The sequence below is a fragment of the Lepidochelys olivacea genome (genome assembly GCF_965140295.1).
Source record: "Lepidochelys olivacea isolate rLepOli2 genome assembly, chromosome: 6".
NCBI classification, from domain to species: domain Eukaryota; kingdom Metazoa; phylum Chordata; order Testudines; family Cheloniidae; genus Lepidochelys; species Lepidochelys olivacea.
The window spans coordinates 16,643,563-16,670,894 of record NC_140416.1 but is presented as its reverse complement, the minus strand read 5'-3'; the positions used below and the strand labels follow the sequence as shown (position 1 = coordinate 16,670,894).

At 40.2% G+C, this 27,332-nt stretch overlaps 1 protein-coding gene across 2 annotated transcripts in view; it reads left to right on the top strand.

Moving 5' to 3' along the window:
• Positions 1-27,332, top strand: part of LRP5 (LDL receptor related protein 5) — a 248,179-nt gene that overhangs the window by 168,360 nt on the left and 52,487 nt on the right. For both annotated transcript variants that reach the window (XM_084630413.1, XM_084630412.1), the window contains exons 8-9: positions 22,686-22,902; positions 25,901-26,190. In XM_084630413.1, the coding sequence (XP_084486539.1) occupies positions 22,686-22,902; positions 25,901-26,190 (507 nt within the window). The remainder of the gene's footprint in view (positions 1-22,685; positions 22,903-25,900; positions 26,191-27,332) is intronic.

The following is a 27,332-nucleotide window of genomic DNA, read 5'->3' as shown; positions in this document are numbered from 1 at the left end:
CTTGCTTTCCATATCTATAAAATAACTGGTAGTGCTACCAAACTGTTAATATAGTTGCACCATTAGCCACGCATCCAACCGCTCCAGTTATCGCAGGTAACTTATCAGCCTAAACAATTACCTCTGGTTTAGTTTCTTAAAATATGTGGAGGCCAAATTCTACAAGTTCACTCGAAAATGGGCTTGGTGTTCCTCTCCCTGACACTTATCTATCTCCACTGGCTTCAGTGGTGTTGCCCTTAATATATACCAGGAAACATGTTAATAGCTGAACGTTGCAGTGTGTGGCTTCTGTCCCCTCAATAGAAAAGTCATAGATTGTACCAAAACTACATCTGAATTCTAATATTTTTAATATCTAGAGGAAGCAACAAAAATAAGAATTAGCACCATTGTATTCCCATTCCTTTTGTTGTCTTGGTTGGAGGGGATACTGGAATAAAAGTATTTTTTCTTCAGTTATTTATTTTAATACTTAGGTGCTTTACAGAAACAGCATTTGCTTGATTTTCAGGCCAAATTTAAAATCTTTCAGATATTACAGAACTGGCCATGTACATAAACTGCAATGAGACAAATAAAAGTAATCCCAAAATAAAACCCATTCATTATCCCAGAGCCTTCCGAAATGCGTAGGTGAGCACTTCAGTGTACCAGAAGGCTGTTAAATCTTTTGGACCAAGATGGGGACAAATTCCAATGTAGAGGATCATTCTCTGAGAGCAGCGTATCAGCTGCTCACTCCCTTTTAAATCAAGTGTTCCATTTATTGTACTGAGACCATCAACTCATTTCTCACAGGACATGCATTAACATGGGCACTGCCCCGCCCTTGGCTGGATCTGAACAAAATAAGGTATAGGTGAAACACCTAATATCCCACAACCAATCCCCTGAGCCATCTAGCTCTCCTGCATGTTTTTTTAATAGTTTTTAATATAGTATAAATGACTTAAATTATAATGTTCATCTTACAGGAAAAGATGGAAGAGTTCAATAACTTTACAAAATAGACTTGCCATTAAAAATCACTAGGGATTTTTATGAAATGTTGCTAAAAGCTGTCATTTTTAATGAAATGTAAATTCCTAATATAATGCATTAGGCCAGTGAAAGAGTATGAGTTAAAAATGGCCTTATGATTTATTTCCTTGTTATAGCCTATAAATTTGAAAGTGTGAATTTTGACTATTTTCACAAGGTTAAAACATCTGTAATATATACTGGACAAATTTGTCTTTTTTTAGACTACATTTTGTTTGAACTATAGATGCCTACTTAGAGTTGCATATCTTTGTTCAAAAGTAACCCACCTCTTCAATGATCCTACACTTTTTAAAAAAAAAATGCTTAGTCCGGGTATTTCCTATGGTGTTTTACAATATTACAAAGAAAACTTATTGGGGTGTGTGCGTGCATGTGTTTTCTCTGTAGTCCTAAAATGTAGCAGATTTAAATAAAACTTAAACATGTGTTTCTGTTTAATTTGTAAATTTTCTATCAGGACATGGAGTGGTGGGCTTGTAATGTGAGGAGGAGTTGTTGTTGTTATTTATTAATTATTTTGTTGCATTAAGGGTGCATACTTTTATGCATCCTCCAGAAAAGTTAAGCAGATGGCTTGTGTCACACAAAGTTAGATGACAATGCTGCTGTTGTTGATCTTAAACATTTATATTGCAGGAATGCCTAAAAGTCACAACTAGTTATGTCATGCTCAGTGTTGTACAAACATATTATGAAGAGCTGTCCCTGCCAGCAAAGAGCTTACACTCTAAAAATATGTTTCTTGAACACAGTACCCCTACAGTCTTAAACATGCTGCAATATTAGTGCCTTCTTCTAGTTCTCCCACTCCTCACCCTCAACACTCTTCATTAGGCACCTTTTAAATATGTCTTATGAACTAGAAATGTGATATTCAATCCTGTTTTAGTTTTAGTTGATTATTAGAATTCTCCATCATTTTTCAGTGGGAGCCATGTTCATAAGAGTGTAAATTCTCTGATGGGGTATTAATAGGATCACAGTAAAGAGAAATGGGAAAGACCTACTAAATCACTAGATCTGACCTTTTGCCAAGATAGAAAACAGTCTTTTGAAAGTGGGTGCAGCTGATGCTAAGCTGACACCATGCTTGAGTTCAACCCAAAGGCAGAGAAGAATCTAATATGGAGATTATCCCTCTCCTGAAATAGGGTAGGTCACGAGATGGAAGGCACATTGCAAGCATGATCATTTCCAGTGCTGTTTGTAACTTTAAAATCTTTATTTCTGCTTAAGTTTCCCTTCTCACTAATGCTTTCTATTACATTATATAGGTGGAGTTTCAGCTGATACAAATAAATAGAATAAGGAAGGAAGGATCAATCAATTGCACACATACAAAATGGGAAATGACTGTCTAGGAAGGAGTACTGTGGAAAGGGATCTGGGGATCACAAGCTAAATATGAGTCAACAGTGTAATACTGTTGCGCAAAAACAAAAAAGGGCAAACATCTTTCTGGAATGTATTAGCAGGAGTGTTTGTAACCAAGACATGAGAAGTAATTCTTCCACTCTACTCCATGCTGATTAGGCTTCAATCCGAGTGTCCAGTTCTGGGTGCCACATTTCAGGAAAGATGTGGACAAATTGGAGAAAGTCCAGAGAAGATCAACAAAAATGATTAAAGGGGTAGAAAATATGAACTATGAGGGAAGATTGAAAAAACTGGGTTTGTTTAGTCTAGAGAAGAGAAGACAGGAATGGGGAGAACATGATAACAGTTTTCAAATACACAAAAGGTTGTTATAAGAAGGAGGGGAAAAAATTGTTCTTGTTAACCTAAGAGCAAAGGACAAGAAGCATTGGGCTTAAATTGCAGCAAGGGCAGTTTAGATTGGACATTAGGAAAATCTTCCTGTCAGGGTAGTTAAGCACTGGAATAAATTGTCTAGGGAGGTTGTGGAATCTCCATCACTGGAGGTTTTTAAGAGCAGGTTAGACAAATACCTGTCAGGGATGGTCTAGATAATACTTAGTCCTTCCATGAGTGCAGGGGACTGGACTAGATGACCTCTCAAGGTCTCTTCCAGTCCTACATTTCTATGATTCTGTGCTGTGGTGTCACCACTGATTAGCAAACAGCTCCTTCATCTCCATTTTTTTCTGGAAAAGGTTAACTTCGTATCTATGTTAATCTGCATTATTCAAGGAAGTCGTAAAAAACTTCTCGCCAATATTGAGTACTCCATTTTTTTATCTATAGAAAAAATACACATGATGTGGTATGGGCTCTGTGGGCATGAGTTTGGAATGGCCACAGTTACTTTTGAGTGTTGGTGTGAGTTGTGCCAGTTACCGCAAATAAGTGCCAATAAAGTCTGGGTATGGGTGGGTGTGGGTGTGACATTTTTGCAGGGTGATACTGGCCTTTTAAGAGGCAGGGCCAGTGACTTGTCAGCTCACTCCCGTTAGGCTTAAAAGAGGGCACTTGGGTCCTAGAGGGAAGAGAGACCCTGGAAGCGGAGATTGGCAGAAGAGAGCTTCCAGAGCCAGAAGGTGTTTCCTGGGGGAAGGCTGAAGGCAGGGGAGCAGCAAAAGGAGTTTGCTGGGTGACCTCCCTAAGCTAGAGATCCAGGACCGGAGGGCTGAAAGCAGGAGAGCAGCAGCAGGAGGGGGTGCCTGCTTGGCTCTAAGCTGGAGAGCCATCACCAAGAGTCGGAGGCAGAGGAGCAGTGAAGGGGCTTACTCCAGGATGTCTCCAAACAGGAGAGCTGGATTCAGAGGACTAGTGAGAGGGGCTGGGAGGAGTGAGGGATGCTCCCCTGGTGAGGATGGTCTCCCAGCAGAGACACTGTGGGAGTTGCTGCTGGGAAGAGTGGTGTTGCACTCCACTAGAAGGGCTGGGTGGCTGTTCTGACAGAGGGCGACTCACGAAGAGCATTTTATAAATGAAATGAAATAGTTCTAATAAAATCATGTCCTGGTTTTAGGCTGGACCTTCCAGGGCTAGAAGTGAATGCTGTATATCCATTTGAAAAGATGTGATTCTCACCTTCTTCAGTGTATAAAGCCCCGATTTCTGCTCCTACTGGGTCATAAGAGATTGGATCTTAAACTTGTCAATGGGGCAGGCCTCAGTATTACCTATTCTGGGTCCCAGGCCAGGGGAGCTCTTGCAGGAAGAGAGACTTCCACCTTTATGGGTGAAAGAGGGAAAAGTCACTCTGGCAGATTTTTTGTGTAGTGGTTTGAAGCTACTTCTGGAGTGTTGGTGTGTCAGTAATCTCAGGCGTGAGAGATTAGTGGGCAGAGTGCAGGTGAGATACTTTGACCATGCACTTCATACTTATTTATTGCATAGCTTTGCAGTTACCCCAGTGGCTAACTTCTGTCACTGAGGCAGATTCACTTTATTGTATTTTATCTCCTTTATGTCTGTTTCTAGTCAGCATTTTCCTCTTTTTAAGCTCTTCTGGATTTCATGTAAATATGGAGCAATTCTGGGCTCTTACACAGGACTAAGAAAGCATAAGCTTCATAATTTTTTATTTCTAATTAACTATTGACCCTCAGGGGCAGCCGTCAACTATTGCCTAGAGTTATTAAATTATTAATGTATTTTATTATTAAAAATATACCCTTAATAGTTGGTTTGTTGTTTTTTTTTTAGTTTAAAATCACTCCTACTGTCCCCGAAGGAAAGAGCCTCTGTGACATCCAGCGTTACGTGCTGTGGACAGACTCCTTCCCTTATGTCCTTCACTGTTCCTGAGAAAGTCCTGGCTCATTACCCACCCACTTCCTGTGATATGAAGCTTGCAAACTGAATAGACAAGACCAATAAAGGGTGGGAGAAAGGACTTACTATCCTTATTTTGCAGATGGGGAACTGAGGCTTGAAGAAATTCATGACTTGCCAAAGGTCCCACAGGGAGTGTATGGCAGAACTATTGCCTGAGTCCTGGTCTAATGTTTTAACCACAAGACCAACCTTGCTCAAAGTATTTAAGAGTTAATTTAAGTTTCCAGCGGATGGATACTTGATTGCTCTCTGAAGGTCCGAGGCCTCCATTATGATCTCAGATCAGCAGATGTGTGGCACAATGTAGTTGAGAGGCTAGTAGCAGCCTTGCCTCAAAACCGTGGCTGAACTGAACTATGGCTAATTTGCTGAAGGTCTCATCTATCTGTATTGTGCTCATCGCTATGGAATTTGGATGCTGGATATGCTTGTTAATCTTACATGTGCTGAGAGGAAAAGTCACCCAAAAGGTACATGTTTTGATTAAAAGTGTGAGGTTCTAGCAATTACGTGCTTCTGACAACTCCTCCCCTGTTTGTGGGCCGTATGCAAATATTTTCCATATAATGCTCGGCCAAATATTACACATAAACCTGATCAAATACATGTTTCAGAGTGGTAGCCGTATTAGTCTGTCATTCCAAAGTAGGATGCTTGCTACTTATTGAATTTTACATGGTCCAGCTAATTCTGAGATCCAAATGGAGAATGCAGTATTCAGGGATGTCCATCAAATAGATGTGAACTCCTCTAATCATTGGTTTATGGGTTGGATACACTTGCATATACCGTTCATTGTTACTTTTAACTGTGACAGATATGGTTTGAATTCTGCCCACCTGAGAAACTGCCCCTCTCGCTGTGTACCATCGCAAAGTCCCTAGTTTTAGACGTATGGAAATACAGGTTCTCAGTGGAGAGCCTTTGGCTCAGGAATTTGTTTCCAAAAGAGAACTTATGCAGTGTTGTTGTTTCAATGTTGGTCCCAAGGTTTTAGCTATGTCTACACTACCACGGTAAGTCGACTTACGCTACGCAACTCCAGCTACTTGAATAAGGTAGCCGGAGTCGACGTACCGTCGGTTAAGTTACCACGGGGGTCTACACTGCAGGGGGTCAACAGGAGAAACTCCCATTGACTTACCTTACTCTTCTCGTTGGGGTAGAGTACAGGGGTCGACTGGAGAGTGATCTGCTGTCGATTTGGTGGGCTCTTCACAAGACCTGCTAAATTGACCGCCGGTGGATCGATCTCAGAGCATCGATCCAGGTTGTAGTGTAGATGTAGCCCCAGAGAGACTAGGTGGACGAGGCAATATCTTTTATTGGACCAACTTCTGTTGGTGAGAGAGACAAGCTTTTGACCTTACACAGAGCCCTTCTTCAGGTCTGAGAAATGTATTTAGCTGTGGCATTCTCAATACAAGTCGTAACAGATTGTTTAGCATAAGTAGTTAACACACTTTTCAACGGACCATTCATGGTGAAGTGACCCTTTAGCACGACTTCTGTCATGGCGGGGAGGGACTGGGTGGGGGGCTTGTTAATGGATTATAGATTGTTGTAATAAGACATAAATCCAGTGTGTCTATTCAGTCCAGGATTTTTAGTGTCTAGTAAAGTTATGCATTGAAGCTCCCAGGCTCATCTTCTGAAGGTGTTGTGCAGGTTTTGAATGAGGATGGAGACCTCAGATACAGAGTGATTGTTTTGTGAAAAGTGTGGTTTATCGTTTTTCACGGTGAGCTCATTCAAGAGTGTAGTGATTGGTTTCACCGACTTAGTTGTTAATGGGGCATTTAGTGCACTGGATGAGGTACACCGCACATTATAAGCTTGAAAGCTTTTCTCTCTCACCAACAGAAGTGGGTCCAGAGAGAACCTAGTCAGTTGCCTTTCAGAGAATCCTGAAAGGCTCATCTGTTTTATCAAACTTTTTTCTGCTGCACGTGGATGGGCATAGATGTTAGCTTTATTTGGAGATAAAAGGAGTCTGTGGGTTTCATTGGTCAGAAAATTGTGTATTGGCTTTTAATAGTGTAAGTATATTTCAGAGCATCATAGAACCATAGCTTGTTAAGTACATATGGGCAACAGCAATTAATAGTAAATTAAATATAAACTGTGTCACAGTTCATGGCAACTGCACTTGTGTTTTCCCTCTGGAGTACAGGAAGGGTACCCACTCTTAGGCTTCTGTTCCACAGCTATCACCTCTCTTGGGCGAAGATATGTATCTCTTTCCTGACCAGGGTATTTCTAGGCTCCACAGCTCTCTGGCTGCACTGTGAATGAGACACATTTCACACTTTAAAAAAAAAAAAAAAAAGCCTGGTACATTTCACTTACGTTGTGGCATGTTGCACGTAAACAAAGGGACTTATGCCTTGTCTTGCATTGAGGGAATAGCTTAATTAACCTCAGATTTGCTATAAATATTAGTTAGATACATGGCTTCTGGGGAAAATATAGAGTCAGAATGTTCTAGTGACCCTGACCTTTTTCACTGCTCTGAGCATGCAAAGGGGCCAGAAACTGGCCAGATCTCCCTAGTTGAAACCACCACCAGTGTGAGGGAGTCCTGAGCTGGCATAGCCACTCCTACATTATCTGCCTGACACAGGGACCTGACTGGGATTGTGTGGCCGGAGTGCTGTCTCCAGCTTTTCTCAGCTAGAGGGTAGGCCCTTGATGGCTGTTCCCAGCTGCTGAAGTCTTAGGGGAGCCCCAAGACTGCTCTAAACTATGAAGGCCAGCACAGAGCCAGCTTGGGGCTCAAGGCGTCACAATTAGTTCCTTGATGGCAGGGTAGATTTGATTTAAATCATGATTTAAATCACTAGTCAGGAAGACTCAATTTAATCATGGATTTCTACATAAACGTGCATTCTTGTTGGTTGTTATAACCTTAATACATATTCTTTACAACTCTGAGATAGATATAGGTTTCATTTTTAGAAGGCACACAGTATACAGTTTTAAACAGTGATTTATTTCGAAAACTTTTCAGATTAGTTTTACAGCTATATCAGAAAATGAATGATTGTTTGGTTATTTCATTTAACAAAGGTAATTGAAGCATATATTTATGAAGTCATTGGGAGGTGAACTATCTCCAGTCAACAGGTTAATCATTAATATTTGGAGGATTTTCTTGCCATGCTGTAGTAGGAGGAGAATATCACTAGACAGACCTTTTAAATTGTTTTATTTAACTAAAACAACAACATTATGTATTCTGGATATTTTTCTTCAACAGCAAATGTATAATATTTTAAGAAAACAAGCATATGAATTTTGAATTTAGTTAAACATTCAAGTTTTTTTAAAATCAGTTTGTTTCTGTTAAAATTGTTTTTAAGTGAAATAGTTAAATGAAATATTTAAAAAACAAAAATTAAATCTACTGTGTTATCCAGATCAACATGAGAAACTTAAAATATTGGCTTCTGCAGCTAACTCAGTCATCTTCACCTTCATTTTCCTGTTTGTTCATAATCTGGAAAAGAAAAACAAGCTTTCCTGCTTCCTGAGTCCCACTGGGTAGATATAAAGAGTGACCTAAATAATCTATACAGAAGTCTCTGGAACCCCATAAGATTGGGTCCCTAATCCATGAACTATTGGAACTCATTTACAAAACTTTTCTTAAAGATTACATGAATATATTGTCTCATACTATAGAATTAGAATTTATAATCCCTGTTCTATGAGGAGATATAATGTATCTTAATTAAAACTATCTTTAGAGATGTGTTTTCCTCAAAAATCATTTTATCAAAAAAATCCTATTTAAATTTTAAAAAATTGGATTTTTTTTTATTTTTATTTTTAGAAATCATTGATTTTTTTTATCCATCCTGCTTGATGGTGTGTGCATGCACGTACCACCCCCAAAGCATCCAACAGAGACCGGGCACAGCAGGGAATGTGGCCCATGGTGTTAAAATAAATACTATGTTTTCAAAGAGAATATATTACGTTTTAGAGAAGCTGTTTGTATATTGCAGTTTCACTTGATGATGAATCTCACTTCTACTGTGATAGTGCGCATTATGTCTGGTACAGAAGCAGCTAGGAAGCCCCCTTTTACTGATCATCCAGAGTAACGTACCTTGTAAATAAGAGCATAAAGTGTCAAAACTTGTGTGGTCAAAGTTTTAGGTTCAACACTGACCATATGTGGTGGAGATGATGATGTGGAAATGCCTGTCACAGTGGATCTGCCAAAGCAATGTGTGGTGTAATTTGTGCTGCCCTTACGTGGCCTCAATTCAGCAAAGTGCTTAAGCACATGAAAAGTTAAGCTTACGTGCTTTTCTGAACTGGGCAATATACTAAATTGGGGCCAGAGAGCACAAAGGTGCATGGATGTTTGAGGCTTTTCTTTTTTGAGCACACATGCAAATTTAATCTTTCGTGTCTGTTACTACAATGATCCCTCTGCACCCAGTAATTTTGGCTTTTCCAGGGAAAGTTACTTACTCATCTTCCCTGCTTAGAAATTGAGGAGGGGGGAAAGCAAATTTTAGTGAAAGAGGGAAGACACATGGTTCTAACTTCTCAGAAACAAACCTGCCTATAGGATATTTCCTCTCCCCTTCTAATATGGATATTTATTCGCTTAAGGAGGGCTGTTTGGATTCACTTATGAGGAAGGTAAATATAGCTTGTCTAAGCAATTACTAACTGGGGACATAAAAGCATCTGCAAAATTTAGAGGTGTAAACACCAAGAATGGAGACAATTTATTTAGAGTGGTACTTAGACTAAGCTAATCTATGGTTGGGCCTATTCCTATAAACATTCTGTGCTCCTAACTCCTTTTGACTTCCAGTGGGAATCCCATACATTTATAAAATCAGGTCCTTGAAGTGTAAGGTCTCAAGGCAGGGATTCATGACTTTGTGTGTCGTAATTCTTGCTGTATAAATAGAACATAGCAACTTAAGGGGCTACAGCTAGATGTACCAGGATGAGATTACAAAAATGAATGATACATTTTCCTATGAAATTCCCAAACCCCTGGGGAGGCAGTGGGAACCCCATCCTGGAAGAGATTTCAAACCGGATTGGACAAAGCACTTAAGAAGGTACTATAGAGAGTAATCCAATATGGGCAGGAAGATGGAGTAGATGAGACTTAATGGGTTCTTTCTATCTCTGGTTTTATCCTTGGACTTAAAAACCTTTTTTGTAATTCTGATCATTTTATTTTATTTTGTTGTTTTCAACCTTCTAAAAATATTATTGATATATTTTTATAAATTTGCTACTCCTGCTGTAACATTTGGATTACATATATGATGAATTTTAAAGGATATGGTATTTCCACGGGACTGGCAGATGCTGTTAAAGTTCAAAAAAAGTAAGGACAATATTTTTCCCCTAATACTTTGAAACAGTTTTTAGGAGGCGAGGAAGAGGAGAGTGAAGAAATATAGGGACTTTGTGTTTTAGTTTTTTTAACATTGTTGTAACAAATTGAAATTCTACCTCTTTACCAAGGTGTTAGTTAAGTTTTAAGAGCTTCAGAAAGTTGGAAATATATATACGGGAAGAGCTTTGGCAGCCTTTCATCCATTATTGTTTTTGTAAAGAATGGAAACTAAGTTATTTGGTTGTATATCCTTACATGTTCCATTGGTGGCTTGGGAATAATTGAAATTAAGAATAAATTATATTTAAATAGCAGCACATTTTCCACTTACTGCTTATTCATACAACATTTAATTTAAGACCAAACAAAAGGGAGGATTGAGTTCATCCTCCATATATGGCTTATATTGTCCAGAGATGAGTTGCAATATGTTGTTTTGTTTTGTTTTTAAATCAGTTTGTGTAGAACTTCTTTTCCCTTTAAAGAATGAAGCAGTCAGTCCTGTTGCGGTTATACTAGACAGGAAAGAAGTTTCAGAATTGACCGGTTGCACCCTTAATACTTTGATATCCTGTAAGCAGAACAAAGTTCTGGAAATGTCAGGCTGATGTAACAGTGCTTCATATGGAGAACATTAGCTGTTCCTAGATTAGATTTATAGAACGTAAGATAGGTTCAAGATCATAATCATGTCAGTGCAGCCTTTCCAACAAAAGAGAAATTACCTATTGTTCCGCCTTTGTTAGTGCTTGTTGTTTGTTTTGTGGTTGGTTTTGTTTTTAAAAGCTAATTTGGAAACCCAGTATTCTCTCTAGGACTACCAAGAGTTTGTAAGGTCCAAGGAAAAAGTCAGGTGTAATCATTTTGATGACACGATGTTATGACAATTCTGGATAAGGAGTTACATTGTATACAAGCATCTATTTCAGATGGTGCTAAAATGGGTACAAAAGATATTTAAGTATGTATCTTAATGTAATTTATATTCTGAGGGAAAATAACAACTGATCAAAATGCATTCTACGTAAGGTTATTTCAATTGCAAAAGCAACCAGAAAAACAGGAAATCACTTTATACTTCGTATGACTAGATTTTTCAAAATGTAATATGCAGTCCTAGTACATTTGGAATTCTTTAAAAAAAAACAAACCCAGTGCTATAAACTAGCAAAATGGCCTGTTTCCATTTGTAATTTAAGATTTTAAATAATATGAAAAGAAGCAGATTGAGGAATAAATTGTTCTGGAGTCAGTGAGTTCTGAACACACGGCTTTGAAGTGTCCAGTTTGTAATTATGTTTAATTGACTAGGACTCCAGTAGTGGTAGATTCCAAAGTCAGCTGGAGCTTATGTTTGTTCAGTTCTTTTAAACTTATCCTTATATTTGAAAAAAATGCTGTTAAGAAAATTCTCTCCATCACATTCTTTCTTCCCTTACTTTCCTATGACCATCTTGTCCCATTAAATGATACAGTACTACTTTAATTTAAAAAAAAAAAAAAGCATGTTTTGTAATCTTGCTAATCTGTTGGTTTATCTATGCCAATAGAGCAGTGTCCCAGAGAGGGATAGTTCTTGTATTTAAATGACAGCATTTAATCTGTGCAGTTCAGGTTATCCTTGCTTTAATGCAGAGCTTTTACATTACACTCAGAGGGTTGCAGTGATATGTTTTTTTTTCAAGCTGCATCATTTTGGTCCCTTTCTTTAATAGTGGAATCTGATACTGAAATTCAAGGAAAACTGATTATCCAAACTATTTTGGCACATTGCTGCTTTAGCACATGTTTTAAAAGTGTCAGTAGGGAGTCCCACATATTTTCCTTGTTGGAAGCTCCACTGTGCTCCCCTCTGTCTTCGCTGTTGATTTAATATGCGGTTTTCCCCGTGAATCTCACAGGTGCATGTTGTGAGCCTCTCCCAGCAGCTGATGCTGTACTGAGAGTTAATCATCAGAAAGATCCTATGGTATTTTGCTTGATATTAAAGTTAGATTGTATATTTATCAGATAGTGGAGGCTGAGTTAATCTGAACAAATCTTAGAACTTAAACTAACTTTTGTGGGATTGCAAACAGATTTTTATAGCAAAAAATGTAGCTTTTGTTATCTTAATTTTCAGGTGCCCAGCTTGTGACCCCTTTGATGGGGCCTAGTTTCAGAAAGTGCTGAGCACGTGTAACATATCTCTGTAAAGGTTATGATCTACTGAATCTATTCCTCCTATTTGTATGCATGTATCATTTCTGTGTTCGAAGTTATGAATATCAGCTGTGTACTTGCTTGATTTCTAAGTAGCCTTAGTAAAGCATTTGATCAGCTTCTTGAGAAAGGAATGTGCAAGTTAAGTGCCCAATCAAGAAACACATAATGAACAATGGATCTTGGAAGGCTCCAATCCACATAAATCTACTTGAGGATGTTCAAGGTAGCATGTGAACCATGGCTGCTACCTGAGTCATGCTTGGACATGTGACTTGCCCATGTGTCTCCAAAACTCCATCTTGTAGCTAGCATTCTACACAGGGGGAGGGAGAGGTGTCCACCCACAAGAAAAAGTCTATTTATACCCCAGGGAGACCCCTCCATTTTATCTTCAGCTGGCTCAAGAGAAAGCCTCTCCACCCCAAAGGTTACCTGAAAGAAACTGGGACAAAGGACAGTAACTACAAGAGGTGTGAGTGATTGCTGGACCCAGACTAGAAGGAGACTAGTCTGTAAAAGAAGCTTACTGGAACATCTATGAGGGTGAATTTCATCTGTAATCACTTTCTTACCGTATTAGGCATAGACTTGCTTGTTTTGTTTTTATTTCGCTTGGTAATTCACTTTGTTCTGTCTGTTACTACTCGGAACCACTTAAATCCTACTTTCTGTATTTAATAAAATCACTTTTTACTTATTAATTAACCCAGAGTATGTATTAATACCGGGTGTGTGGGGGGGAACAAACAGCTGTGCATACTTCTCTATCAGTGTTATAGAGTACGAACAATTTGAGTTTACCCTGTATAAGCTCTGTACAGGGTAAAACAGATTTATTTGGGGTTTGGACCACATTGGGAGTTGGGTATCTTAGTGTTAAAGACAGGAACATTTCTTAAGCTGCTTTCAGTTAGGTCTGCAGCTTTAGGGCACATGGTTCAGACCCTGGGTCTGTGTTGGAGCAGACTGGCGTGTCTGGCTCAGCAAGGCAGGGTGCTGGAGTCCCAGGCTGGCAGGGAAAGCAGGGGCAGAAGTAGATGTGGCACATCAGGTGGCAGCCCCTAGGGGGTTTCTGTGATCCAACCCATTACAGTGTATTCCTGGAGTCCTGCCATGAAACAGCTCTCAATTCGGAAGTGAACATTGGGTGATGACATGCAGGTAAACACACCAAGAATCCTCTCTGTTTCAGAATTTTTGTATCCAGCACTGCCACAAGAAGTAGCTTTTTGCACAGGATGACAGCTTACCCAGGTCAGATATGCAGCTGTAGACGAGTATGTTGTCTTGTTGGAGTGAATCAGCATGATAGGATGATCTGTTGTGAAGTTAGAAGTGGGGAAGGCCTTCCACAGAAGAGGATCTGATGTATCACTAAACATTCTCAACTTATTTCCAGTACTGAGGGAGTATCAATCATCACTATGTTCTGCAGATGTGTTACCTCCTGTACAAGAGACTTTCACTCCAGTTGTGTTTCATAGATTAATCCTAAGTGTTCTGTGTGTGCTTTTCTTTGCAGATCTTTCTCAAATAAAATAGGTGCTGATGGCTGGGTTTGTTTGTTAATAAAAGTTTGGAGAATTAGAATCATCTGTGAAAGTTAGAATAATAAATATGAATGATCACAGTTGTGTATGCTGGCTGGCAGACAGCGCTAATGCATAAGTTATGTGAAAGAAAGAAAAAAGTTAGTTTATTTTTACCAGATGGACTGGCTGTTGTCAAGGTGCACTGAAATCGTCACAAGATGGCCTTTTTTACAAGCATTTGTATGCTCAAGAAGTTAACTCAACAATGAAGAGCTGCTCTCTAAATTCCCAATTCTCTCCAACCATTTGAGCCAGCAGATTGCTAAGAATCATAGAATATCAGGGTTGGAAGGGACCTCAGGAGGTCATCATAGTCCAACCCCCTGCTCAAAGCAGGACGTATCCCCAACTAAATCATCCAAGCCAGGGCGTTGTCAAGCCTGACCTTAAAAACCTCAAAGGAAGGAGATTCCATCACCTCCCTAGGTAACCCATTCCAGTCCTTCACCACCCTCCTAATGAAAAAGTTTTTCCTAATATCCAACCTAAACCTCCCCCACTGCAACTTGAGACCATTACTCCTTGTTCTGTCATCTGCTATCACTGAGAACAGTCTAGATTCATCCTCTTTGGAACCCCCTTTCAGGTAGTTGAAAACAACTATCAAATTCCCCCTTATTCTTCTCTTCCGTAGACTAAACATCCCCCGTCTCTCCTCATAAGTCATGTGTTCCAGTCCCCTAATCATTTTTGTTGCCCTCCGCTGGACTCTTTCCAATTTTTCCACATCCTTCTTGTAGTGTGGGGCCCAAAACTGGACACAGTACTCCAGATGAGGCCTCACCAATGTCGAATAGAGGGGAACAATCACGTCCCTCGATCTGCTGGCAATGCCCCTACTTATACACCCAAAATGTCTTTAGCCTTCTTGGCAACAAGGGCACACTGTTGACTTATATCCAGCTTCTCGTCCACTGTAACCCCTAGGTCCTTTTCTGCAGAACTGCTGCCTAGCCATTCGGTCCCTAGTCTGTAGCGGTGCATGGGATTCTTCCTTCCTGAGTGCAGGACTCTGCACTTGTCTTTGTTGAAGCTCATCAGTTTTCTTTTGGCCCAATCCTCTAATTTGTCTAGGTCCTTCTGTATCCTGTCCCTACCCTCCAGTGCATCTACCTCTCCTCCCAGTTTAGTGTCACCTGCAGACTTGCTGAGGGTGCAATCCACACCATCCTCCAGATCATTAATGAAGATATTGAACAAAACCGGACTGACCCCGGGGTACTCCACTTGATACCGACAGCCAAACAGACTCAAGTAGACTGTTTAGGTGGGTAGTGGTCAGAGATGTATTTTTTCAGTGTTGGTAGATGGTTCTGGTACTGTTTTTTTGTTTTGTTTTTGTTTTAATTTATTCTGTTTTCTCCATAACAGCTTCTGTCAATACATACCTGGCAGTAAGCCCTTCCAGAAAGAAAAAAGGAATCTGCTTTTATCCTGAAGCACTGATGAAAGGTGGCCCTATTTCAGCTGCTGGAAAGACCTGAACTGGGCTGAATATAGAATGTAGGATAGCCTGCTCACAGCTGCCTCTCTTCTCTTTTGGGGGCAGGGTGTTGACCCTCTGGAATTTGCCTCTCCAATGTCTCCCCAGGGCCCCTGTAGAGAATTTCTCAAAGTGATCCAGATTACTGTCTCCTACAAAGGGCTGAGCTCTTACCCTCCAGGAGCCAGTCCTAACCTCAGAGAACTCAGAGCCTGAACTAGGATCCCCTGCGTGCCAGGCCTTTAGGCTACCTAAGCCAGCCCATTGCCCTTTTTGTAATGCTAGTGATTCTGCCTTGCTAAGTATTTGTTTCTAGTTGTCTAAGCTTTGTCTGTGGCAAATCAATGAATTGGTTTCAGCTTAATGAATTAAATATAGGGGCAAGTGCTCTGTCTTTTTCTTTGTTGTTATGTCAACAGACACGCTATATATGCAGAATATTTGGTTCTTCACAGATGCACCTGAAATGTAATTGGACTGCATGAATCACACTGATACGTAGAATTTAATTGCATTGTTTTACTTTAATCTTGTTCAAAGAGCCTAGAGCTTTTGAATGTTATATTTGGGAATATTTGTTTAATCATTTAGCATACATTGAAACAGCAGCATCTAAACAAAATCACAGCTTATTGTGCTTTCTGTATAACTTGGTTTATTAAAACATTTTGATGTCTGATAGTTTTATGCCACCCAGGATGGATTTTATCTGTGCTTGATGACCCTTCATTATTAAAAGCTTTGCCATTCAAGTCTTCAAAATAATCAGGCTTTTAATATGTATGTATGGTAGAGGTGGTCATGTGGCCTGACATGGCAACAAAAAGTACAGCAGGATTTTGGGATCATGGGTTTATTCTTTGACTGTGGCCAAATTTCTTTGACTTTTTTGGGCCACACCCAGTCTTGCCATGCTGTTGGTGCAGAGCAAAAACTCATTGGGAAATAGAAATGCTAGATCTGAACTTATGCATTGAGCCAGCCTTTTTATGCTATTGTCTTGCACTTGCTGATACAGACCTGTGATTTGATGCTTGTTTCTTATATCTGATTATTAGCTTTGCTACCAGGAGAGCCACCTGCACCATCTGGACTAGACTAAGATTATGCTTCCGTAGTGGTGAATATCTCTTTGATCAGTGAAAGATACTTAAACCTGTCAGAGAACTGGTTACTGAACTATTTCCTTCTTGTAGCTAAGGAAATTTTCCCATAAAAATATGAATAAATCTCAGGAGTTCCCCTTCACTCACAATCTGCAAACTAGTGTGTAAATCTAAACCTTTTATGGAGGGCTTTTACAAGCTATACAACTGTTAGTATGAATGTATTCCTGGCCACTTGACATCTGGCCTCTCTGAGGATTAACTAATTTGACATCCCACTGTTTCAGTTAGTTGCCACAGAGGAGATGGTATGTCTGCGAAGAGGCTAGTAGAGGTGGAGGATGGCAGATTTCATGAGATAATACATGGCATCAACATACTCAAAGGGGGAGTCATATTATTTTAGGTAGGGTTACCATACGTCCATATTTTCCTGCACGTGTCCGGCTTTTTGGTTCTTAAATTGCCATCCGGGAGGAATTTTTAAATATCTAAAAATGTCTGGGATTTTGCCATTTTTATTTTTCCCCAAAGAAGAGTTGATCATTCAAGAAAGAGAGTGCCTGCTTTCCCCCCCCTTTCTATGCCAGCGCTTGCGCCACCAAACAACTGTTTCGTGCGGCTGGGAGGGAGGGGGGAGGAGGGGAAACGCGGCGCACTTGGGAGGAGGCGGGGCCAGGGTGGGGATTTGGGAAGGGGTCCAATGGGGCAGGGAGGGGCGGAGTTGGGGCAGGGACTTTGGGGAAGGGGTGGAGTTGGGACGGGGCCAGGGGCGGGGGGGGGTGCAAGCAAATCCCCACCCTCCCCGGTGGAGTGTCCTCTTTTTTGAATGTTCAAATATGGTAACCCTATTTTAGGAGACTAGCTGCAACATTTAATTAGTCTTGTTTCTGTGGCCTTCCTCAGCACAGATACTATATATGTAGCTATATGAAACAGAGGAATACACACAGAGAACATGACACCATCAATAATCTGAGATCTGCACTAGCTACCAATAACGGAAGAATGGTCTAGTGTTTAGGGCACTACTCTGGCATATAAGAGACCTGGGTTCAATTCTCTGCTGCTCCAAAATCTTCTTGTCACTTAATCTTTCTATGCCTCAGAGGTGATAGTACAGCTCTCCCTTGGTGGGGTATTGTGAGGATAACCACATCAAAGACTGTAAGATGCTCAGATATAAAAGGAATGGGGGCCGTATGAGTATTATAGATAAGTTTTTGGGGAAGTTAGGGTGTTGATTTTATCTTATAAAGAGCTGAAATAATGTGGGAGCTGGTTTCCTGAGATGACCTCCCTTCCCATGTCATCCTGATACACTTGAAATCAGCACCTCATATTCCACATAGATTTAGGATGTAACCCCATATAGAGCACATTGCAGTAGTCTGTTCTTGATGTGATAAAGGCCTGGGTCACTGTAGCAAGAAATACATCAAGATAAAAGTTTGTACACTCATTGTCAGGAGCGGATGGAATTTACCACAGCTACTACCTGAGCATCTGGAAGCAGCCCCAGAAAAACCCCTACATTGCAAACCTTAGTCTTCCCTGGGTTTAGCCTCAGCCAGCTAGCCCCAGCAGTTCAGCCCTGTTCACAATCTTCTCAATAATCTCATGCAAGAAAAGAAGATTGGAGGCTGGGAAATAGTTGGTGAGACTGTCAGGATCGAGATGTGATTTCTTGAGCATGGGTCTAATCGGCAAAGGACCTGATATCTCCATGCTGGACTTTACCAGCTATGAAGGGCTAGAATCCAACTACCAGTAAGTTCTGCCAAATAAATTTAGAACCTCAGTGAGTACAACTGGCTCAAAAATCAAGCAGAGGAGGCCAAACTGCTTGTTCACCCCCACCCCCCCACCTATTGACATGGATCAGCTGTCTCCATTAGGGCTGTACTGGTTTGAAACCAGTCATATTGCCCACCAAGTAGACAACGCCTCAAAGCCAAAATAATCTCCTGCTTCCAAATGAAGGCTGCTTGGATTCACTTGGCAGTCTGCCTGGATTGTTTCTTCTGTTGATGATTTTGCAGAAGTTATGATGCAGAGAAGAAAGAACTTTCTCCATTTCCATTCTAGTCCTGGTATAAGACTTATTCCTTGTTGCAGTCCGACCAACATCACAATTCTAAGCTCCACTCCATTATGTGTCATGTATTGCATATTGTAGCAGGGAGGAACTTGATTGCCTACCAGGTTTTCTTTCTCTAATTTTAATGGTGGCTTTGTAAGTTACGACTATGTAGACATGTATGTGAATATAAAAATACATATATTTTCCCTCCCTGCTGTGTCCAGTCCTCGCCTAGTGCGTTCTAGCCAACTTCAGTACTTAAATGATATTTTGCCATTCATCTTTGTAAAGTGTTTTGAGATATGCTAGTTTGAAAGTCCTTCTACTGTACTGTACTGTTTGTAAAGAGAATTTGTATCTCGTTTACTTAATATGGCATCCAGCTTGGCTTCAGCACCTGAGTATGCACAGTGAACTTTTGAACCCAAGGCATTTGGCCCAGAGTATTGCCTGTGGGATGGATGCTCATTTAAATAAATGAGTATTTGAGGTTTGCCTGAACATGATGTAATGGAGATAATTGCAGAACCATTTGGCTTTAAACTGCAGACATCAACGTTGGTGTGTGTTGTTTTTTGGTTGTTTTTTTTAAAGAAATGTTCAGTATTTAGCTTAACCAAATAAAGACATTAATCTTAAATCTCTGCTACCTCATGTAGCTGGGAAGTTATGGTTAATACAAAACTTCCTGGTTTAAGAAATTGTAGTTATTTTTAGCTGTCTCAAGCAGGAGACTTTCATCTGAAAGGAGTCCATTGATTTACCTCTCTTGCATAGCTCCAGGGTGTCTCACAAGTGGATTAGCTCCATGCTTCAAAACGATACCTGTGCACCACTTGTCTGCGCTTCCTGTTTTTTCTACACTTTTCCCTTTCTGCTTTTAAAAATGTAATTTCAAAAAGTGTTTAAATTCTTACCTGTTTCAAGAAAACAGAAAGACGAGATGGGCAATAATTGGCTCCCTTATGTAGAGCTTATGCTATTAATTTTTCAGCAGAACACTGGGATTTCCTGTTGGTGCTACACATTTAGGGTTGTGTGACAGATTTTAGGAGTCTATTGCTTTGCCTTACTATTTAATACAGTAAGCAGTAAATACACACTGCACTATATTTAAGTTAATGTTAGCTGCTAGGTAGCCTTAAAATTCACATACAGTCTTAAAAAATGCTTAAATCCTACCATAATCTGCAAGGTGGAGTCAATGCATTATAGCAGGATTTCTATATATGGTACAGATATATGGACAGTAGTTGTCAGTTCTCTACCCTTTGGCTGGATGAGACCATGCATTTCCTAGCCTTTAAGAATGTTCTTGGTTACAATCCATTAACTGGAACTGGTGACCAGAGGACACCTTCATATCTCCAAACTGGAAGCCTCATGCCCAACATATCTTCGCCATGAAAGAAATGCATATAACATTTGTAAATTTGTGGATGTCTTTTGCAGAGCTGTGACAGAAATGTCAAGTTTTAAATCGGAGAGCTTTCCCCCTATATTCAGAATCCCATCAAGAATGAGTACACTAAATTTCAAGGTTCTAACTTAATGGGAGCCTGACAGTTGTGAGTCAACCTGTCACAAGCTTGTCTGCGTGTGTCTACGCTGTATTCACACAGCATTCAAGCTAGTCATCTAATTGTTTTCAGGCTGTCTACATTGAAACTTCTTATAGAATTTATGGGTGCCTTGTGGCTCTCCAATATATAAGCAGGCATTTAATGGAACAACAATGGGTGTTAGCATGTTATGGATGCCAAATGATTATAGTGAATCGTTTTGAATCTACCTTGGCAATCTTTCTTTGAGTCACAAGAAAATGGAAGCATCATTAAACGAAGAATGGTTACCTCCACATGCTTTACAATTTTAGTATCCTAGTGCTGAAAGAATCTCCAAATAATAGTAAAAAGGAGCTTCTGTATAGAATAACTTTAAGAAGATAAAGGACCATCTGGTATAGGAAAGATAGTCAAGTGAATAAGGCACCAGACTGGGACTCAGCAGACCTGAGTTAAACTTCTAGCTCAACCACAGCCTTCCTGTGTAACCTAGGGCAAATCACTTAATCTACGCCATGTCTCATCTCCCCACCTGTAAAATGGGGATAGTTTCCTCCCACACAGGGGTGTTCTTGAGAATAAAATCTAATGATTGTGTGGTGCTCAAATGCTACTGTGATACGGACCATGTAGTTACCTAGGTAGAGCTCAGAAATACTGAAAATAAAAGAAACTGAATGGCCCAGGGTATGGATAATGACTCTGTCCCTTCTTGATCACAGTTTCACAGGTACTCATTACCACCATCTATTGGCAGTAGAATGGCCACATATATAGGGTCTTCTGTACTCTGCAGCAAGCTGGGCCTGAGTTCTGTGGCAAGGTTTTCTGTGGTTTCTCTGGCAGACTAGATATTTTGCAACAACTTAAATTTAATGATGGAGGCTTTTTATTGAATGGCACTGGAAAATGTATAGAAGCCAGGACAGTGTTCCATGTGTTAGTTTCATATTACAACCACCAAGCTTATTTTATGCCACCCACACACTAAATTTTCAAGGTAAGAGAATTATTTTACAAAATGTATAGCTACATTATAATAATCATTGGGGAGGAGGTGGAAACTGGAGGCTTTGACAACTGCATACAAAGGGATAGCTAGGGCTTTTGATTCCTGGGAAGGTATAGGAGGCAGTTTGATCACACAGGAGATGGTTGAAATTTTCCTCTGTTTTTCCATTTTGTGGAGCAGGTGAATGTGGCTTTAGGTTGGGGCTGTTGGGAGTGTGAGTGTATGTATGTGCGCGCAAGAACTCCTACTTTCCCCAACAACCCTTTACAACAACCATCTGGCAAACATGGACAAACACGTTAATCATAACTGGCGGTTTGCGCGAAAACACTCAGCAGTGAAATAGTTAAGTGTTGACACTTAAATGTTCATTGTTGGGTGCCTGGGCATCTCACACCTCTGATTTCAACCTGTCATTTTAGGAAGACAATTCTTCATCGGTTCACACTCATTTCACATCTCGAAGATTATCTTCACAACCGTAAGAGCTAGAAACAATTATTTTCACGGTGAAAGCTTACATTTTGAAGCAAGATTCCATAGCTATGAAATAATGGAATACACACTGAATGGATATAAAGAATGAGTTACACTGGGGGTGGCTACTTCAGACCAGGAGTGACATTCATGGGATTTACATTGCTTATACTGTGGCAGTTCAGAGGGTAAATGGAAAATGACTACTTTCAGGCTTGTCAATCTGAAATTTGCTCTTTGAACTAAATCCATTTACTTTTTATTTTTAAATTGGGATTTGTCAAAAAATGTTTGTCACAATGATTTTCTGACCAATAATGCCGTTTCAGTGAGACTGGAATTTTTCACCAAGTTGTGTACATTTCTGAGAGATTTTGTTTAGAAAAAAATGGGGGAAAAATTCAAAAATGTTGAAACATCCCATTTGGATACTTTCAGAATGGAAAGTTTCAATTTTCAGTTTGAAATTACTTTTGTTTTTTTAAATTTACTTTATATATATATAAAAATGAAACAATTCAAATTTATCTAAATAAAACGTTCCAATTGACCCAAAATGAATTTTTTTCAGAATTTGAGTTAAGAAAAATAATGGAATTTTGGCTTTTCTTCCCAATTTGGGATGAATTTTTGTTCATTTTTTTGAAATCACAAAAGTGTTTGCAGAATGGAAATCCATTTTCTGACAAGCTCTGTGTATAGGTAACATAGCAGACGTATACTGCATGGCTGCCTCCTCACCTTAAATGTTATGCGGTAGAAGTGTTGTTCCTTCTTTGTCTAGAGATGCTAGCACTTCATTTGTGTTACACCATTTCCTAAATACATTCATACAGAGCATGAGTTTTTTGTTTCCAGAGGGAGGTGGTCTCTAGATAGGCTTGCTGGAGTGGCAAAAACACCTTCAAGTCAAAGTATGATCAGATTTGTTTCAACTACAACTACTCTGTTAGAAGTAATGGTTTTTCCTCTCCTCTTATCTGCCCCACAGGTAATAAATGTTGATGGAACAATGAGAAAAACTCTACTAGAAGATAAACTTCCTCATATATTTGGGTTTACTTTGCTGGGGGACTACATCTACTGGACAGACTGGCAGAGACGAAGCATTGAAAGAGTTCACAAAATAAGAGCAAGCAGGGATATCATCATAGATCAGTTGCCAGACCTAATGGGCCTCAAAGCAGCAAGTGTGACCAAAGTGTTTGGTAAGCATGAGCAATGTGAAATGGAATTGAGATACTTTCCGGAGGGTTTTGCTTTTGTTAAACAATAACCTTCACCCCTTTTGACAGGAATAATCATGTTCTAATGCTGTTTAAAGGGAAACTACCATTTTTTGCTAAGCTAGCACAGTGAAAGTATCACGAGAACAGTCTGCTTTCGTGACAATTGCCATCAAAAAACTACCACGTATGAAAATACACCCAGTAATTCCTTCTGAAATTGCAGATTAATGCAATAAGCAAAATGGAAGCAGTTTTCTTGCTCTACTATTCTTAAACAATAGGCAACTATTCATCCCCTGTGTCAGTGAGGAGGCAAAGTTTTGTAGCCTATTACAGCAGTTCAGTGAAGTGACGGACAGCTGTTAAACATCTTTTCCATGCTTTTTTCTCTGTAATGGTCAACCGAGAGCATATCCTGCCAGAAGCTAGGAGTGACATGACAAGATGTGCGTGATTTCCGTGGCTTGTATGCAGAATTCCACAAAATTCTGTAGTTCCTGCTGCTGTGTCTTCCTAACCTCGTAGTGACAGTAAACATAAATCCTTTGCAGAGCTTCTGTCGCGTGTTGTGGTCTGTGGCAGGGATTTAATTTCCATGCCTGTCGGAGGAGGAATTGTCTGCTCGCTCATATACTCTTGCTAGTGGGGGCGGGGAGCTGGTGAGGAGAGCCAAATCAAGTACTACCACTAAGCCCCTACCAGTTTTCCCTCACTAAGCTCCTGTCTTCCCCAATTCTTACACCTGCACCCCTATACAGCTTGGCATCCCCTGTACATGTCCCTTACTGTCCCCTCTGGTCACAGTAGGATCTCTTCCACTGGGTCCCCTCTTGCTTCCCATCCGTGTCTGTGACAGACTGTGTACAAGTGTCTGTCACACTGTTAACTGCCTTTATCCACTGTAATCTGTACATAGTACTAGAAAGGCACAAAGCTGCTCTGTGCAGCAGACCTGTGAGGCAGAATAAGAGGTGGGAATCTCGCAAGTAGGCAGTTTATCTCATACGGCCTGAGAACTGGGAAAGCAGGATGTACACACTAGTCCTTGTGACCTCTGAGCCCCAGAAGAGAGGATGAGCCACCTGCCAATTGCTGAGAAAGGGCAGAGGAAAGGCCCAGCCAGGACTCCAGTGGTCCTGTGGGATTCTCTTGCTTGGGGAGGCAGAGAAAAAGTTGTGGGCTTGTGAGATCACTGTGAGATCTTTTGGGAGCACACTAAATTGAAAACCCTGTTTCCTTTGGGGGACATACTTTTTTTTTCCCAAAGTCACCCTGTTTTTCCAGCACAAACATCTGATGAATTTCAGACTGAGTCCCCCAAGATAGGACAATATTCTGTACTGGGTTCAGCTGGAGAATAACTAAGGAACTTAATTCAGAACAAGGCCACCTGAACTCAGAGAGGCACTTAAATCTAGACCCAGGCATGGCACTAAAAAAGAAATTGAACAATGCCACATTTAACAGCAGCTGGGATCTCTACCCTGATCCCACTCTCAGTTCATCTTAGAAGAGCTTCAGTGTAGGAATAGGAGCACTGGAACTGGTTTCAGGCCCTAGAGTGGTGGCTTTGAAACCTGCAAGGTGCTGAGCATGTCCTGTGAGTTGCCAAGCAGCCTGAACTCTTACTGACTTCATTAGCTCTTAGTGGCAGCAACTCATTCACTCCACACATGTATACGCTGTCTGGCACAGTGGAACTCTAAGCTGAGTGAGGAGGCCTTCAGATACTACTGTAGTGGTCAAGGGTACTGAGCACCTTTCAGGAGATGCTCAGCATATAGCAGTATTGTGCCTTCTCATGTATAGATCTCCATACTTTCTGTGAATCAGGTGGGTACCATAATGTCGCTCTCATTTTGTAACATGATTTGCTGTGAAATGGGTAATTCCCTAATGCAGCAAATACCATAACACTCCAGTATCAGACAGATACTGCAAATTAAATTTCATGCTAAACTACCCAAGCCCATGAGTGCATGCATAAAGATAATAGATTTATAGAAATATTTTTGTGGTCATTTTACAGTATCACTCTAGTTTGCCCCTGAATATTTACTTTGGTTACATACATCTTTAAAAAAATCATCATACTAGCTTATTTATCAAGGTCACTCACTTTAAATTGCACCTGGAAGGGTGCAAAGTTCTGCAATGAAGCCACACAAAATAACCGTAACAGAAAATATTTGTACATGATGGAGAGCCAGATCATCTGCTGGTGTGAATCAACATAGCTTCACTGAATTCAGTGGAGCTAGGCTGATGTACACCAGCTGAGGGTCAGGTCTGGAATCTTTGTCCCCTATAAAAGAAAACTAAACTTGGACTGGACTGACTTTTGAGACTTAACCATAGTAGCAGCGTTTTTAAAATGGCTGTATCTCTGTTTGCAACTGGTGAAGAGGGGCATTCATTTTGTTCTCCACTCCAATCTCTGTCCCCACCCCACCTCCTGCCGACCCATCAGCATTTGTTCATAGGCACTCTGGTTTACTTGACCAACTTACCTGACGTTGACCATCACTTACTTGATGATCTTACTGGAATTATGCTTAATGATGAATCTCAGCAGTTGATTGGATTTAACAGCTGAGAAAAGGAGCTGCAGTTAACTGAGCTCTGTTCTCACCAGTGCATGTCATTGAACTCAAGCACATTTAAAAATTCAACTGAGATGAAGATCCGTTGCCTGGCCAGAAATAAACAGACAAAACAAACACAACTGTCTGTTTTTTAGTACAGGAATGAAATCTGTGGAGAAAAACAGAAGAAAATATTTGGAGAAGTTATCAATATTATAAGAAGACTAATACTAGCCTTTAAATCCTTGGGTTGAGAGGAAAAGATCTGAGTTGATTTTTGGACCCCCTGTTGACATTCACAGCAATACGTTATCTCATAAGTCTGTAAATGCATTGCCTGTCATTCCATCCCAGACAGTTTTATCTTTAATGGACCAATGTCTCCTTTTCAGGAACCAATCCTTGTGCTGAGAATAATGGAGGCTGTAGCCATCTGTGTTTCTTCACACCTCTGGAGACCAGATGTGCTTGTCCCATAGGACTGGAGTTGCTGAGCGACATGAAGACCTGCATCATTCCTGAAGCCTTTCTTGTTTTCACCAGCAGAGCAGCAATTCATAGGATTTCCCTTGAAACCAACAATAATGATGTAGCTATTCCTCTTACTGGTGTCAAAGAGGCATCTGCTCTGGATTTTGATGTGTCTGATAATAGAATCTATTGGACTGATATTAGCTTAAAGGTATTATTAACGTTTGAATTCCCTGAATATGAAGCCACAGTATAGTGCCTTTAATCTGACAAAGATCTGTTTGTTATATAATATAGCACATATTATATTGGATGTCTAAATCTTGGGTGCCACATGCATTGAATCCATAAATTAATCTGTTTCAGACATGCTTTCTGCATGCCACATATCATGGTAATTTGAATGCCTAGGTTGGCACTCTACTAAACTTGCTAACCTCCTATTCCCCCCTTTCCCCCCTCCCATTTTAATTTGGAATCCAATCTAGTAAAAGTATTAAAATTTGGCAAGTAAACCTTGGGTCTCTTATCCTTAGCTGTGGCTCCCACTTGCTGCGTTTCAGTGAGGGAGCTTGCAAAGTTCATTCTAAAATATATGTCATCAGTGTGTTTTGGCAGCAGTTTGAAATTTGATATGTGACATTTCTCGTTTATATCCCAGTGTAGGCAAAGGAGAGTGTTGTATCATCCATCACTGTTGTTTAATTTTCTTTTACATGAATTTAGCAGTGGTGGAAAATGTCAGATTGATATCACTGGAAAATGAACTCCCCTGTTTAGCTTCTTAACAGGTACACCACAAACTATGGAAGCTCTTCTGCCAGAGTGCTTCAGCCGTAACAGGGCAGGGATCATGGGGCTAGTTCAGTTTCCACAGCCTCCCTACTGAGACTAACTCAGGTGTCTGTTCAATGCTGGTAGTGGGTTTTGTGAGGTGGACATCTTTCCACGAGGAACTGTGCCAGTGTAATAAATTCATGTGCTCCAGACCACACACACAATTACTAAATAAATCACAATGAACCTTGGGAAATGGAACTAGAGGTCCCTTAGCTGTTAGTCGAACATTCTCCTGCTATCCTATTTATAGGTCAATCACTAGAAGGCAACATCTTTCCTTCATCCTCTCACTAGCGTGCACATCTACTCTCTCACCTTGAAATGAAAATCATTCCCTTGAGTTCTCCTATCTCCCAGTTTGTTAATTCATTAGTTTTTTCAAGTTGTCATGAAATTGGATAGTGAAGTAGATGTCAGCTGTGTAAAGTAGCTACTCAGAATGGATTATGTCCCAAGATGGAGAGCAAAAATTGTATTCTGGCTCCAGACGATATCACTAGATACTGTGTGGTG